Source organism: Lolium rigidum, chromosome 4, assembly GCF_022539505.1.
Source record: "Lolium rigidum isolate FL_2022 chromosome 4, APGP_CSIRO_Lrig_0.1, whole genome shotgun sequence".
Lineage (NCBI taxonomy): Eukaryota > Viridiplantae > Streptophyta > Magnoliopsida > Poales > Poaceae > Lolium > Lolium rigidum.
This window is the reverse complement of record NC_061511.1, coordinates 65,029,655-65,045,504: the sequence shown is the minus strand read 5'-3', so window position 1 is coordinate 65,045,504 and position 15,850 is coordinate 65,029,655. Positions and strand designations below refer to the sequence as shown.

The 15,850-nt window shown below is 49.6% G+C and overlaps 1 protein-coding gene across 1 annotated transcript; it reads left to right on the top strand.

The window, feature by feature from the left end:
- Nucleotides 1-165: 165 nt before the first annotated feature.
- LOC124647175 (F-box/FBD/LRR-repeat protein At5g22700-like) lies at nt 166-14,489 on the top strand. The gene is made up of 6 exons (XM_047187149.1): nt 166-228; nt 849-1,314; nt 12,018-13,096; nt 13,254-13,415; nt 13,503-13,656; nt 14,385-14,489. Exons 1-6 carry the CDS (start codon nt 166-168, stop codon nt 14,396-14,398), a joined length of 1,938 nt encoding a protein of 645 aa, XP_047043105.1. The 3' UTR covers nt 14,399-14,489.
- The last annotated feature ends 1,361 nt before the right edge of the window (nt 14,490-15,850 follow it).

Genomic DNA, 15,850 nt, shown 5'->3' with positions numbered 1-15,850 from the left:
GCATCGTGTAATGTCTGCGGGGTGGCAATATTGGCCTGTCAACCTCCCCACCGCGAATGACCGAGGCCTGCGGGAACAGGGTGTCGGGCGGAGGGACACATCTGCGGGACCAGATCCATCCGCCCGTAAATCCATGTGTGCCACTTACACCATTCCGGGCCAGCAATGATCCAGGTGCTGCGGCCAGCGAGGTTCACAGAGCTCACCGGCGAGGACGAAGATATTCCTGTCTGTCTGTCTGTGTGAACGTGTGTTGGCGAGCAAATTGATTACTAGCTAGGTGAAGAGCATTTTCCTCCAACGCCGCTGTTGCTCGTCGGCCGGACGAGATGCCCACCGGGCACCGGCTGGCGCTCTTCCGACCTGCGGGGCACCTGCGACGCCAACCACGACGTACTCGATTTTTTTTTTTGTTGAAGTGGATGTACTCGAAATTTGGGCCTGTGGTTTGGCTTGCTAGATTTCAGCCCTGGATACATCCCGACCAAGAACGCTTACATTTTAAGAACGGGCGGCCCAACTACGGCCCATCACTTCATCTTCTTCGTCGTCCTCATCGTGGAGCTCCCTCGTCTGGAAAGAAAGAAATCTCTTGGCCAGCGCCACCCCACATCGCACGGCCGCCGCCGCCCTTCTCGCCGGACGCGCGACGTGACCCAATTCCTCCTCATCCTCCTACTCCCATGGCGCCGCCCATCGCTCTTCTCCGCCCCCTCTCCCTCCTCCTCCTCCACCCGCGCGCCGCCGCCGCCCACCTCCTCCCCGCCTTCTCCTCCTCCTCCTCCGCCACCAACTCCATCCCGGCACCCAACACACCACAACCTCCTCAACTCCCCACGGACTCCCAGCGGCCTCCCCTGAGCCAGACCCGAACAGCGCAGCAGAGCCGGCGGCGGAAGCAGAAGAAGCAGCTGGAGCGCCGCTGGCGGCACAGCGCCGTAGTCGCCGCCCTCACGCCCGCGCAGGCGGCCGCCGTGGCGACCACGCACGCGGACGCCACCAGCGCGCTCGACCTCCTCACCTTCCTCTCGCGGGAGCGCTCCCACGAGTACTCCCCGGACACCTTCGCCACGCTCGCGCTGCGGCTCGTGGAGGCCCGCCGGTGCCCCGCCGACGTCGGCCGCGCGCGCGTCCACATGATCAGGGCCTGCCGCACCCCGCTGGAGATGACGCGGGCCATGGATGACCTGGACACGCTCGCCCGGAGAGGGCCCCGGATGGATCTCATGGCCTACGGCGCCCTGCTCGTCCAGCTCAACACCCTCGGCATGATTGATGTCACGCGCGCCAGACAACTGAGACAAGCATCCACGGGTGACCTAGATGAAGACAACATGGGGGCGTGTTCCGGAACGGAAGGCGTAGTCTTTATTTTTTTCTGCGAAACAGGCATAGTCTATTCAATTACGTGGGGCACGTAATGTTGGCCAATGCGAGGAGATCTTTAAATGTGTCAGGTGTCGGGTATGTGAACTGTAAGTTCACCTCCCTGTAAGGACCCAGGCTATATTTACATAAGAGCAACTTTAATAGTATAGTCGGTTATTGACTATAAGCAAGATGCTAAGTCATATAGTACCTCCATACCGGATTAATGGGCAATTACGCACTTCGAGAAACAAGTTTGACTACTAATTTGATCAATAAAATATAAGATATATATCACAAAAAATATACTATTGAAAACATTTTTTGAATACGAATCCAACCGTATAATTTTTGTGGCATATATCTCACATTTTGTTGATCAAATTTATAGTTAAAGTTGTTTCTCGAAATGCGTAATTGCCCTTTCATTGACACAACTTGCCTAGAAGCACGTGCTAGAGTTGCTCTCGCATAAGAGTTCACTTACATCTCTCTCCTCTTTTCTCTCTTCCAACTAGATATAAATATATTATTTTAATCCTTGTAGCTAGCTGATTAGGAATTATTGTACTTGCTCTAAGATCAGAGAGCATCTCCAGATTTTACATGGAGAACCCTAGAGGGAAAAGGTAAAACGTGATCAGGGCTTTTTGGCTGCTCCACCATGGAAAAGATTACCAGCTGCGACGGACGCGGCGATGTTGGATGCTAGGGACGAGAGTCTGGCGCGGTGGCTCGTCAGAGAAGAAATCCCCGTGAAGTTCCAGCGGTGGCTCAACGGCGGCACAAGCTCCGACACGACAGTGCTAAGCGTAGGCTCAGGATTCGATGGCGGCACTAAGCGGGGAAGACGAAGTTAGTGCGAGTAGGGGTGAACGAGAGTGACTTCCCCCCGGTGCGGTATTTATAGGGATGAGTGGATATTCGCATCTGTGATCGGAATGCAAGCGACGCACCATTGGATTGATGTCACGTGTCCCAAAATATATTTTACCGTTTGAGTTGCCCTATCGAGTGCCGATTTAGGCGCAGCGTAGTTTTCTCCCCACATTCCATGTAAGATCGCGATAAATAACTTCCATTCAAAGAGATGACATTTTCGTGAAGTGGTCGTTGGAAGGAATATTCCACGGCTCTAATCGTTAGATAACACTTTGAAGAAGACAGTAGGCGGAACCTAGAGATTGAGTGTAGAACCGCCTTGACAGTACCCCACGTGTTATATGCATATTGGGTAGTAGGATTGTAATCTAACCTATCTTATCTCTAGAAGAGCCTTCTTAACATCCAAGATTTGTACCCCTATATATACTCGTCCGAGAGGCTCAACATCCATCATATTCTGCATATCTCTACATCATCTGAAATGTGCAAAAAAATACAAAATTCGGTGCTAAAAATAAGACTTATGTGAATATAAATTTTATCTTTTGATATAGACCACAAAAAGTATCCGTTTTTCGCAAAACTTGACGAGCACATATATATTGTGGATGTAGAATTTTTGTCAAAAAATTTCAACACTTTGAAATATGTGTGGTATAGAGATCGTATGCACCCTGTAAGCCGAATTGAATTTATGTGTGGGTTTCTTGGCTGCAATTTGCTATGAACAATCGACTGCTTACATAAAAATTTCGGTAATCGCCGTGTAAAAATAATCAGGAAGCAGAGTAGATCAGGAAGCAAAGTAATTTGATTGTGTTGTGCAGGTTCCACGTTGGCGCCGGAATCCCTGGTGTTGCGCCGCACTACACTCCTTCACCAATAACCTTCACGTGGCCTTCATCTCCTACTGGTTCGATAACCTTGGTTTCTTACTGAGGGAAAACTTGCTGCTGTGCGCATCACACCTTCCTCTTGGGGTTCCCAACGGATGTGTGCATCACACGCCATCAATGAGCAAGTTAACAATCCTTGAACAAATGATGCCTCAAAACGCTACCATCGCCCGCCAAACAACTCGGTTTTCACCGGCAACTATTTCTCCTCGACTCGCCACCGAGACTAGATGACGGGTCGAGATCCGCCAAACCAGCCGCGAAACTGCCCGACCACCTTGGGCGAAGGAAGTGACCACCAACGCAAATCCATCATGATGTGAAGCCAAACCATGACCAGATCTGCAAGCGCCATTGTCAGCCGACGATCAACAAGTAATGGTCGCCTAGGCAAGGCCCCAGCGAACCCCATCTCAGCCGCTGCCTCCTGTTGACCACCATCGTAGGGACCTGCTGTCGTGCTCTCGTCGCCGTTGCCCGCCCTCACTACAAGCAGTGGCGGAGCATGACCAAAATAAATGCTGGGCCGCTAAGAAGAGAATGGGCCGCAAATAAACTATTTGCTGCTGATGGGCCAAATTTAAATCAAAATCTAAGGGAAAGTAGCCAGGAAAGGGTGGGCCACGGCCCAGTATGGCCCACCCGTAGCGCCGCCACTGACTACAAGTGAAGTTGAAGATCAAGCCGCAGCCCCAAAACTGCCTATGCGAGGGGAAACTGCCACCGCTGAGCCGCCCGAGCTTTGCCCTGGCACCTTCGCGGACGTTGACGGAAGGGAGGGTGGGTGGGGGTGGTCGAGAAGAGGTGACTAGGGCGCCCCGGTGCGGCGGCGCCGCCACAGGAGCGGGTGTCATTCCTCTCGCTAGTGGTGTACAGAAAAGAACTATCTTTTCCTGTTTAATCCTAAGAATCATCCTACGGCCCGGGCTGCTCGGCGCCATGCCGCGCCAATCTTCTTAGTGATGATTACCTAAAATACATAGTCAGGTATCACCAGCATATGTACCTGGGTATTTGCTGAGTAGGCACAATAGATTCGCTTCAGTGATCACTAGAGATATCAATATGGGTTCCGGAGTGTTGTTTTGGCTCATGAGAGTATATGCTCGCTTTATTTTAAAATACATTCTAGATACATTTTAAAATATCAAAAAGAATTGAAAACGAAATCGCACGTATATCTTCACGTGCTACATGCTCATAAAGTATTTTCATGAAAATTTGATTTTTCATCTGAAATATGCAAAAAAAAAATACAAAATTCTGTGCTAAAAATAAGACTTATGTGAAGATAAATTTTCTCTTTTGATATACTCCCTCCGTTCTGAAATAGTCTACATTCTAGCTCCAAAATTTGTTCTGAAATACTCTACATTCTAGCTTTTAGTCAACAACAACACTGAAAACGAGGTGGTTTTACTCTCTTTATTGGATGTTGTTATTTTCAATGTAGCTTGGATTGGTTGTTCAAATATCTAAGTAGTACTAATAAATGCACTACTAATTTGTCTCATTTTTTCTAGAATGTAGACTAAATCAGAACGGAGGGAGTAGACCACAAAAAGTATCCGTTTTTCGCAAAACTTGGCGAGCACATATATTGTGGATGTAGAATTTTTTTCAAAAAATTTCAACACTTTGAAATATGTGTGGTATAGATATCGTAAGAGCATCTCTAACAGAGCCCGTAAATCCCGCCGAAACCGAACTTTTCCGGTGGATTTACGGGTTCGGGCTGAAACGCGCGCAGATCAGAGCCCGTAAACATGGGCCGGCCCGAACTGGAAGTTCAGGGGCCCGAGAAACTCTCCGCACGACCCCTATTAAAAGGGTTCGCGGAGGGGAGTTTGGTTCGTAAACCCTACTCCCCTCCGCCGCTCCTCTCCCTCCGCTGCCGCCAGTACTCCGCTCCGACGAGCGATTCCGGACGCGCCGACGCCGCTCCGCCGCTTCGGCCAGCTCCCCTCCGTCCGGAATGGCGCGCGCAAGACGCGTGGGTATGGGAGGTGGCCGATCGGCGCCGGTAGGTCAACTCGACGTCCGCCGGGTGCACGGGCGTCGCCGGAGCTCGTCAGGCGTAGGCGCTCCAACGGCGCATGGAAGCGGGCCAACCGGAAGTGGCCGGAGATGATGGCGTACCTGCAAGCGCACGCGGAGGAGGCGCCGGAAGGAGAAGCGGAGGCGCCCCTCCCCCCGCCGGCGTGTGCAGCCCTCCTCTACCGGCGCTGCCAAAGCACGGCGATGACGACAATGACGCCACCGGGTCGCCTCTAGCGTGCGGGAGCACCTCCGAGGCGGCGGTCGTCGTCGCGTAGGAAGACCCGACGAGCAAAAACCCTCCGCCGGCGACATTAGCGCCCCGGTGACAGTTTTAGTCACTCCGGGGACTAAATCTAGCTTAATTAGGTCCCTAGTTCCTAATGTAGGTGAAATTTGCCTGTATTTTGCCCTAGTATTGTAAATATTATGAACGAATTCAGTTTGATTCGATGAACTCGATTGCGATCGCAAATTTCTATTTTCCGCGACGTTTGATTTCACCGAGTTCGGTTCAAGTTTTCGGTTTCTGTTCTACGTCGTCGCTAAATCCGCAACCAAATGGTTTTTCGGGAGACTGAACTCGTTTTTTTCGGTTCCGAGAAATAGGGGCTCTGTTAGAGATGCTCTAAGCACCTGTAAGCCGAATTGAATTTATGTGCGGGTTTGTTGGCTTCAATTTGCTACGAACAGTCGAACAGTCGACTGCTTACATAAAAATTTCGGTAATCGCCGTGTAAAAATAATCACGAAGCAGAGTAGAGAAATGGACATGTACTTCTCGTAGAAAAACGTAGACCAGAGAAAATTGAGGCGTTATTGCATGGCTTAGACAAAAGAATTTGAGAAAAAAAAACCACAGCTGCATCTCCCCCACTTGTAATTGGGTGAAGGGCCGACACGACCGGGCCCAGACGCCAGCTGTGGTACCGCTCCCCACTTGTAATTGGGCTAGGGCCGACACGACCGGGCCAGCAGTGTGCTCCCTCATCATCTGGGTTACAAGTTCGCGCCACCGAACTCGGCGAGCCATTTTCCCAAACTTCGCTATATAAACTGGCCGTAATGCTCGTAGCGTTCCGAGGTGGGACTATTTCCGCTGAACGACCAGCACCAAAGGCTCTGAGAGAGAATATAAACAGGCCGTCCTCGTCGTCGAAAGAAACGGGTTCGCATAAATTGGCGACCTCCGCGACGCGACCACCGGAACTGCCCCGCCTCCTTCCGGCGATGTGTAGCTCGACGGCGACCCCTCCCCTTTCCCTGCGGCCGTGACTCCCCTCCTTCCTCTCCCTGGACCCTCCCCCCACTCTGCTTCTCTGTCTTGGTGGATCTTGATTTCCTGATGAACACACCCAGGACGTTGATCGAGTACCCTTTCTCGTTGCTGCAGCCACCTCGCTCCACCAGCAGCATCAGCTAGAGCCAACAGACAAGAACCAGCGTCGGCGGCAAGAAGAGGTCGCTGCTCCTAGATTTCGCACCTACGCAAGCTGCAGGTGAGAGCTGTTAGAGATATATCTGGTATACGTACAGTAGTCTAGGATAGAGATAGATCTTGTGTCTTGTCTTGCACTCCAAGATGATCCCTGTACGCCTATATATACTCGCCCATGAGGCTCAATAATACATCCATCATATTCCGCATATCTCTCTCCCTCTCTATCCTTCTACATGGTATCAGAGCGGCGCCGATCCTAACCTAGCCGCCGCCCAAGCTTCCGCGCCGCGCCGCCCCGGGGAGGTCGATCTCCATGATCTACTCCGGGGGCCGCGCAACCCGTATGAGGGTTCGTCCGCCGATCCGTTGATCCGCTGCCCTCGAGTCTTTTTTTTCCAATCCGTAGATTGGTTTTCTTTTTGCGTCACCGGTCGCTCGACCGGCGTTTTCTTTTTTGGTTTACCGATCATAGATCGGATTGAGTCGCCCATCGCCGTCGTCCACTTGCGCCTCTACTCCGACAACGGCATCGACCTGCACCGGCCATCAACCGCACGACACAGCTGGACGTGTTGCACACGGGGCGCCCCTACGTGCGACACAGCAGGCTGTCTCGCTCGCGCGGTCTCCATCGCCGGCTCGTCTTCGTCGCCATTGACCGGGACTCCATCGACAACGCTGCCATCGTCTCCGATCTGCGCGTCGTCCACGCCATGGCGCGTATCGTGCCGCCGTCGGTCTGATCAACCAACCCCGCGCACGTCTACGCCACGCACGTCCTCGAGCACGCGCCTACCACCGATTGAGCATCAGGTTGCCGCTGCGTCGCCCCTACGGGTCGCAGCGCCGCCGCCTTTGGTACACGCTGCTAGCCAACGACGCGCCTTCTGAGGCGCGTACGACGCTGGTGGCGTCCCGCCGCTGCACCGACTCGCGCCCTGCAGCTACGCCGGCCCCTCAGGCCGTGGCGTCGCCGCACGCGGTCACCTTCGCCGTCCCCCGCGCATCGACGTCCGAGGCCACCACAGCGCCGCCCCTTCGGCGCGGGTCGCCTCCGTCTGCGCATGGTCTTCGTGACGCAGCTGGGTCTTCCTCGCCTACTTCGTGTACTGCCGCCGCGCCCCCACCCCAGGTTGCCGCTGGGCTCGCCAACCGCTCCAGGTCGCGCTGAGCTCGCCGACCACCACAACGCCCGTCTAGGCGTCCAGCATGACCACCCCTGGTCACCGCTGGGTTAGCCGTCTTCTACATCTTCGTACACTACAGCTTCGCCGCCAGCGTCCTCGACTCTTCCCCGACTACGTCACCTGCTACTCTACTCCGACACCCGTCGTCGAGACTCGCCTCTTCCCCGACTACACCACCTGCTCCTCTTCTCCGACACCCGTCGTCGAGACCTCCTCTACTAGTCTACTCCGACATGGCGCGCACTTTGTAATGTTCCCTACCCTCGCATGCCCGGCATCGGCAACACCGGAAGTGCCTTCGTCCCCGACACGTTCCCGAGTCTGGCAAACTCGCGTCGGACGTCTCGTCTTCATCGGCTTCGACAACGTCTTCTTTGGCATCGCCTCTACGACTGCCTCGACCGCGGCACCGACTTCTTCTATGTGTACTCGGTTCTGGCAAAACCGAAGTATGCCTTCGTCCCCGACGTGCGCCCGGTTCCGGCAAAACTAGGGCCGCACCTCGTCCTCGACGGCTCGGACTGCATCGACTTCGGCATCGACAACCTCCACGACCGCCTCGACGCGTCTCCGTCACTCTCCTCGCGCACTACGCGCTTGCGGCTACATCGACACCGGCACCCGCCCACGACATCGACCACGACAATCCCTCGCGCGGCTCCCTCGACCAAGGTTGCAGCACCCACGCTCTCGGCTACCTCGACATCGGCATACAGGGCTACCACCTCGCCTGCGCCTCACCAGCTTCCTCTACAGTCCAAGCATCCGCGACGCAACTCCGTCCACGACGCTCCCGCTGTGACCGCGGGGGAGTGTCAGCCTTCCGGGGTCCACTTCGGTTTATCTCCGGTCCGACCGTCCGCGACGCTACCGTTGTTCACGTCACTACCGCTACGACCGCCGGGGAGTGTTAGAGATATATCCGGTATACGTACGGTTTAGGTAGTCTAGGATAGAGATAGATCTTGTGTCTTGTCTTGCACTCCAAGATGATCCCTGTACGCCTATATATACTCGCCCATGAGGCTCAATAATACATCCATCATATTCCGCATATCTCTCTCCCTCTCTATCCTTCTACAAGAGCAAACACCCCACCTCTCCTTCGCTCCCTAAACGACGACTGGATTTTCAACTGTTTTTGGCATATTTTTCAGTTGCTCTTCTCCTATTAGTACTTCAGTGAAAGTAACCATGGCACTTCACATGTAGTAGTTCATCATTTGCAGATTATTTGAATTTCTTCCGGAAGTTTAGAGATATATTTGATATAGCTATATTTGATTTGGTAGTATATGATTTGTAATCTTTACCTTCTACATTACCATAGCTTCAAATCTGTACTTCTATATATACTCACCCCATAGGCTTAATATAACATCCATCACATTCCATCCTTCTACATGGTATCAACCGCAAGATCCTAGACCTAGCCGCTGCCACACGCGCTTCCGCTCACCCTGCCCCGGGAGGTCGATCTTCATGATCTCCACTGAGGGCCACGCGGACCGTAGCAGGGTTCGTACGTTGATCCGACATCTACTGCCCGGGTGAGTCTTTTTCCGATCTCCATGATCGGTTTTTCTAGCCGCCGGTCGCTTCGCCGGTTCTTCCTTTTTGGTTTATCGATCTATGATGATTGGATTGAGTCGTCGACCATCGTCGTCATCACGCGCCTCTATTATGACAGCGGCATCGACAGTCCACACCCGCAGATCCCTGCCTCCCTCGGCAGGCTGCCGCGGTCTCTACGTCGGGGTGTCGTAGCCCTCGGCGGCTGTTGCGCCTACCTCGGTAGGCTATCGCAGTCATTACGCTGCGTCTGTCCTTGTCATCACCAACAACGTCGTCAACGACTCCGATCTCCGGCGCGTCGTCCTCGCCATGGCACGTCCAACTCCACCGTCGGTCTGGTCAACCGATCTCACGCACATCTCCACCAAGCACGGGCCCGAGCACACGCGCCTACCTCCGATCGAGCATTGGGTTGCCGTTGTGTCGCCCCTTCGGGCCGCAGAGCCGCCGCCTTTTGGTCCATGCTACCGGCCTCTGACGCGCCTTCCGGGGCATGTACGTCGATGGTGGCCTCCCGCCGCTACACCGACTCGCGCCCTGCAGCTACGTCGTCCCCTTGGGTCATGATGCTGCCGCATGCATCGTACTTCACCACCCCCGCGCCGCCTCCCTTGGCCCGGGTCGCCGTCGTCCACACGTGGTCTTCTTTAAGTAAAGAAATATTACCAGATGTTTTCATGAACAAAAACATTTAAAGTAAAGAAAGACCACCAGATGCAAAGAGTTTTAATTCCCTTTGCTTTCTTCACATATTTAAAACTTGATCTAGATAGTAGTTATTGTTTTATCTCCATCCACTAGTCATAAAATGTATGGGACAAATGCATCTACAACATAAAATAGGTAATGTAAACCTCAAGTAGGCAGAGTATGCTTCAAACTTTGTTTCAACGTAGCCATAGACTAATAGACTAATATAGTGCTTCATGTCTCACTAAATTGGAATTGGTAATGCTAAAGGACAATTAAATGCATCTATACATGTCTCTGTAATACTCAAAGACCATTGGTAGCATGATTGACCAATCCACTTAGATCAAAGCTTCTTATTAGCACTTCATGTTCCTGCTTAGATCAAAGCTGACAAGGTACACTACTTGTTCTGGTTTAGGTGGGCTTTTCTTCTGACAAGGCCACGCACGGTTGGCGGAAGCTGAGGTTACCGCCGGTGAGTGTGGCGGGGTTCCGCGACTAGTGGAGCTGCCGGCGAGAAGTGGGGCATGGCCGGAGACAACGTCTTGACGCCCCGCGTGCGCGGAGCAGCTAGTTGGATCGCTAGATCTCCGACAAGGAGCTTGTGCAGGGCGCGTGATCTCTAGCGAGGAGCTGAACATTTTTTTTGTAAACATTGTAATATATTGTAAACATTGCTTTTGTAATATAATAGTAGAAAGCACACAGCCGTTAATTTTCTTTTTATAAACATTGTAATGTATTGTAAACATTGCTTTTGTAATATAATAGTAGCTAGCAGGCAGCAGGGCGTGAACTTTTTTTTTTGTTTTACCAAATTAATAGCGGTATGACTTTAGAGTGGTATAACTTCCCTATGATTCAAATACCGAGAAAAGTAAATATAGAGTATTAAACTTTAAGACATCTTCTTCCCATATATTTTTTTTTTTGGGAAACAGGAGGACTCAGCTGCGAGTTTTATTAATTAAATAATAGATACATCGTCAGTTAACAAGAAAATGATTAAAATAGGCGGATCATCTACCCAAACACAGACGAGAGTGAATCCGTCTCTCTCTGGATAAGCAATCAGCAACAAAGTTTACTTCCCTATTAAAGAAACAAAATTCACAACTAGAAAATAGTAGAAGCTTGGGTGTAAATATCATCAAAAAGAGAAGCCGCCACTGTCGAGGGAAAACTTCTAGTCACCTATAAACAATCGGATTGAATAATAGTACGCGAAAAGCCCACCTTATTGGCTAATGCAATGTCTCTGCTGATCGTTTAAGCTTCTAAGATATTTGCATCGATGGCATATTGGACCGAATTATTACATGCGGTGACAAATCGCCCGTGATCATCTCTGATGACCGCTCCTGTTCCACCGGTAAGATTTTCTAAATTGAAACTTGCATCAACATTGATCATAACGTGTCCTTCTTTTACTTTTGTTCATACACTCTTCTTATTCACTGAATTCTTTTTCATTGCTCTTATATTATTTGATGTAATTACTTAAATGGACATCGCGATAATTGAACTTGTAGGTACTTTCTCACCATGTACAAGTTGGCGATGCATCCACCATATATAACATGAGCCTGTAAGAATCAACCGCCTATCAATTCTTCAAGAACAACACTACCAGCTAGCATTGTATCTTCTATCTTACAAGCTAGTACAAGTTTCCTCCAAACTTCCAAAGCATGATCACAGCCAAATTGTGTAGGAGATTTTCAACCATTAACCTTTTTATCCTTTATTTTTGATAGGGGAGAGAAATGCGCTTGGTACATGTGGGGGACCGAAAATTTCCTTTCTAGGCGTGGGGACCACTCTTCTCTATTTGAGGAAAGGGCACTATTTAGCTTATACAGTGCGCACTCACTGTGGATCTGCGTCCATAATTTTATCGCAGATCTTTATCGTGATCCGGTGTTCTCTATGTAGTCCATCCTCCGATTCTCGTCTTCCTCGCGACTGGACTTGTCGGCAGCCAGGTGAGGTGGGGGTCCGGTGCTCCGCTGCCGCAAGGCATCGATCTGTTCTTTCTATCCCATCCAATTCTCTCCACCCTTGCATCGTCTGACCGTTTGTTGCCTCGCAGCCCCGCTCACGCCCGTCACCTGTTCGACGGAATGCCTCGTAGGAAGAAGCGCCAGAGTGCACCACCGGTGAGCATCGCCGACCGCATCGGCACCCTCCCCGATAGTCTCCTCCACCACGTGCTCTCCTTCCTCCCAGTGCAGGCCGTCGTGCGGACTTGCGTGCTCGCCCGGCGGTGGCGCCATCTTTGGAGGTCAACCACAAGCCTGCGCATCGTCGGCCTTGACGATAATTACTATGTTGATGTCGAAGAACTCCGGAAGTTCGTGGACCATTTTCTGATACTGCGTGAGCGCACCGACCTAGACCTTGTCGAGATCAAATTCAATGAATTCTGTGAAGAAGACCAACCCTATGTGAAAACATGGGTCCGTTTCGCCTTGATGTGCAAAGTCCGCAGGCTCACCTTTCATGTTCGTGGATCTCAATATCTCTACCTAGACCCGCATCTTGTCTCTCGGCATCTGAGAACATTAGACCTTGATGGTGTAGGCCTACCAGAGACCTTTCTTGATTTTGGTAGCTGCCCAGTATTGGAGGATCTGAAGATAAGTCATTGCATTATAAATGCTTGTAGGATATTGTCCCATTCCCTAAAGCATTTGAGCATCTATTGCTGCCACAACGAATTCAATTGCCGGATCCATGTTTCTACTCCGTGCCTTGTCTCTCTGAAACTTGATCATTTTATTGGTAGAACACCGTTACTTGAAAACATGGCGTTGCTAGAGAGTGCAGATGTGTATCTTAGTGATTACTGCAAAGATGTCTGTCTGAATTATGACTCTGGTGTTCTCTGTGGATCTAATAATAATGCATGTCAGAATTGTGTTCCTATTGAAGACGATTGCAGCAGAGAATGTGTTCTTCTGGGTGGTATCTCAAATGCTAAATACCTGAAGTTGCTACCTGGGAGTAAAACGGTATGGCACCCATCTTAAATCCTTTATTTTATGTCCCTTTTGTGTTCCAATATCTACATTGTTGCTGGACATCAGCGAAAAAACAGGTTAGATGTGCATCATTCACATTGTGAGTATTGGTTACTTGATTTTCTGACTTTTCGTATTTTCTTTCCAGTTCGTTTTCACAAGAGATTTGAAACACTGCCCCACATTTATCAAGTTAAAGACTTTATTGCTCAACGAGTACTGGTGCGAGGCTCCTGATTTGGATCCACTAGCTTGCATTCTGAAAAACTCACCAGTTCTAGAGAAGCTCACGCTTCAACTTTTTTCCGAGGTATAAATATTCTAATTGGACAATTGCTGCAATGTTAAAGTTATTATTAATTATCCATCCTTGTTAAATGTTCTTTTCTTACCATAGGGACCAAATCATAAAGTGGAAATTAAAGGACGCTACAGTTCAATGGAGCGACCGTCTGCAATATCTGAGCACCTTAACATAGTTGAAGTCAAGTGCAGTGTGGTCGACGAGAGAATTCTCAAAGTTTTGAAGTTCCTGTCTGCACTTAACATCTGTAAGCTAACCATAACACGTTCCATGCTCCCTGTATTCTGAAATTAGTTTTCATGTGTGGGGAAGAAACTAAGAAAGCAAGTAGTGAAGACGAAAATTCTGAATTATGTAGCAAGGACAGTTCATAGGGACACCAAGATATTTTACTCATGATTTGTTTTTTGCCCACTTCTGGTGAGGCACCAAAAGAAAAAAAAAAGAAGATTAAAGACATTTATTTGCTGTGGAAAAAATTCCTTATTGTTTTGTTTGATATAATAGGCTGACTAGATTTTGAACAGCTCCTTTCCCTTATGGGTTGACTTATTTGGCACTCAGTTTGCTTATCGTTCCAGCACTAAATTATTTGCCATTTTTAGACTTGCCTGGGAAGTCTTCACAGCTTGCATAACACATAACATATATAGTAATGTAGGTTGTCATTGCTTGTTTCACATTTTGTTTATATATATATGAAGTAACTGATAACATTTTCTGAAGTCTCTTTTTGGAGCAGTTCAGTTAGATCTTTTTTGTTAGATTACCATCCAGAAATGTCCATAGCAATTATAAACAAAGTGTGTGTCCAAATTCATGTTTCTATAAGTTGCACTTGGCAAAGTGAATCTGCTTCATATTTACTGAACTCTTTACTAGTATCTTCATTTTCATTGTTGTAACTTGTAACTGAGATTTCTTTCTCAATGCAAATACACCAGACTCTTATAGTGTCTTTTCATTTGTGTACAGGCTTCATTTTCTGAGTAAGTGTGACAAGATCTGGGCTGCCTGTGGATCTGCCATCCCTCCTTGGCTATTCAGAGATCCAAGGCTTAAGCGTATATGCTGTGTGGATGTTTCTATCTTGTTTTATTTTCTTGTGCATCTTATGCTGATTTGAGGTACGGTGTAGAATCCGTGATGCATACAACTTATGAACTCTAGAGAGTGAAGACTGCAGACCATCTGGCTAGACTTCGCTTTACCGTATCCTGTAATATCTATTGCACTTTCGGTTCATGCTTAATTTACTTAGCTCTGAAGACTGGTTAGTACTCTCTTTGCTTTGGTGCATAACTCATTCTGTTATGGTGTTATGCGTTTTTTTTTCGGTGTGTCAAGATTTTGATGTTTGGAAAAGTGAAACAAGAGGTGTTAGGTTCCATTTGGGCTGGATACCAAATCTGTTGTTTGTTCGATGTTTCTCCTATGCAGAGAAAACTGAAAACGAGCTGCAGTTCTAAACATATGTTACCAGCAAGGGAAAGGGGGGGTACCCTGTAGTTGCTAGAGAAAATTGCATGTACCAGTAACTCTTGGGGCAAGTTTTGCACACACTAGTGACTTAAATTTTCTTTTGCACAGACCAGCAACTCTAGACGCGATTCATTGCAACAGCTGTTAATGATCCAACTGCAGAGTTTAACAACATATCTAACAACAGAAGCCCACTATGAGGTGACCTGGCTGCCAACTTGGAGAGGGATCTCTCGGGCTGGTACGTACATGGACGACGCAAATTGAATCCTAAAATCGGCCGGTTGCGTTTGTTTGCTTCGACTCGTGGACACGAAAATGATCAATTTTTACCGCGCGCCCGGTTTGCGCATGGGTGTGCCTCCAACCACCCGACGCATATTATTTTTCCAACATTTTTTTATTCAACTGAAAAGCATAATTTACATACGAAACAAAGGAAAACAAGAAGGAACAAGGCCTCTAGACTACTTGTTGCCCCTCGGGGTGGTTGACGGCCCGGCCCCGCTGTTGCCTCCCTCCCTCCTTGACTTCTCCGCCATCCACCGCTCCATCCACCGTGCGGTCGTCAGAGTTCAGTGGGCCGCCGCGTCCTCCAGTAGCCGCTGCCGCATGGCCTCGTTGGCGTCATCTTTGGCCTTCCTTAGCGTCTCGAAGGACACGACTAAGGCCCTCTACTCCGCCACCTTATCCTTCGGGCCAAGCCCGCTCCAGTCAAAGGCGGTGGCGTCGTTTGAATCCTCCTATGCGGCTGCCGCCTCCCTGCAGTGTTGCTGCTCTGGTCACTATGCTCCCAAGCTTGCAGTCAAACCTATGTGTCCCTTCCACATATCAGATTACAACCATCAAAGTTTGGTTCTATTGGCGCATTATAATATCCACAAATTTGTGCCGCTTCGGTCTACTAGCGGAAAGATTGGAAGGAGATAAGGAACTCCTAGCCCAACTCTACTACGTGG

Excerpts from the sequence above, each read along its gene's own strand:
- LOC124647175 (XM_047187149.1), top strand. The coding sequence starts at position 166 with ATGATCCAGGTGCTGCGGCCAGCGAGGTTCACAGAGCTCACCGGCGAG. Across the intron at positions 229-848 it reads GCGAGGACGAAGATATTCCT|CGGCCTCCCCTGAGCCAGAC; the intron begins GTCTGTCTGTCT and ends ACGGACTCCCAG. Across the intron at positions 13,416-13,502 it reads CGCTTCAACTTTTTTCCGAG|GGACCAAATCATAAAGTGGA; the intron begins GTATAAATATTC and ends TTCTTACCATAG.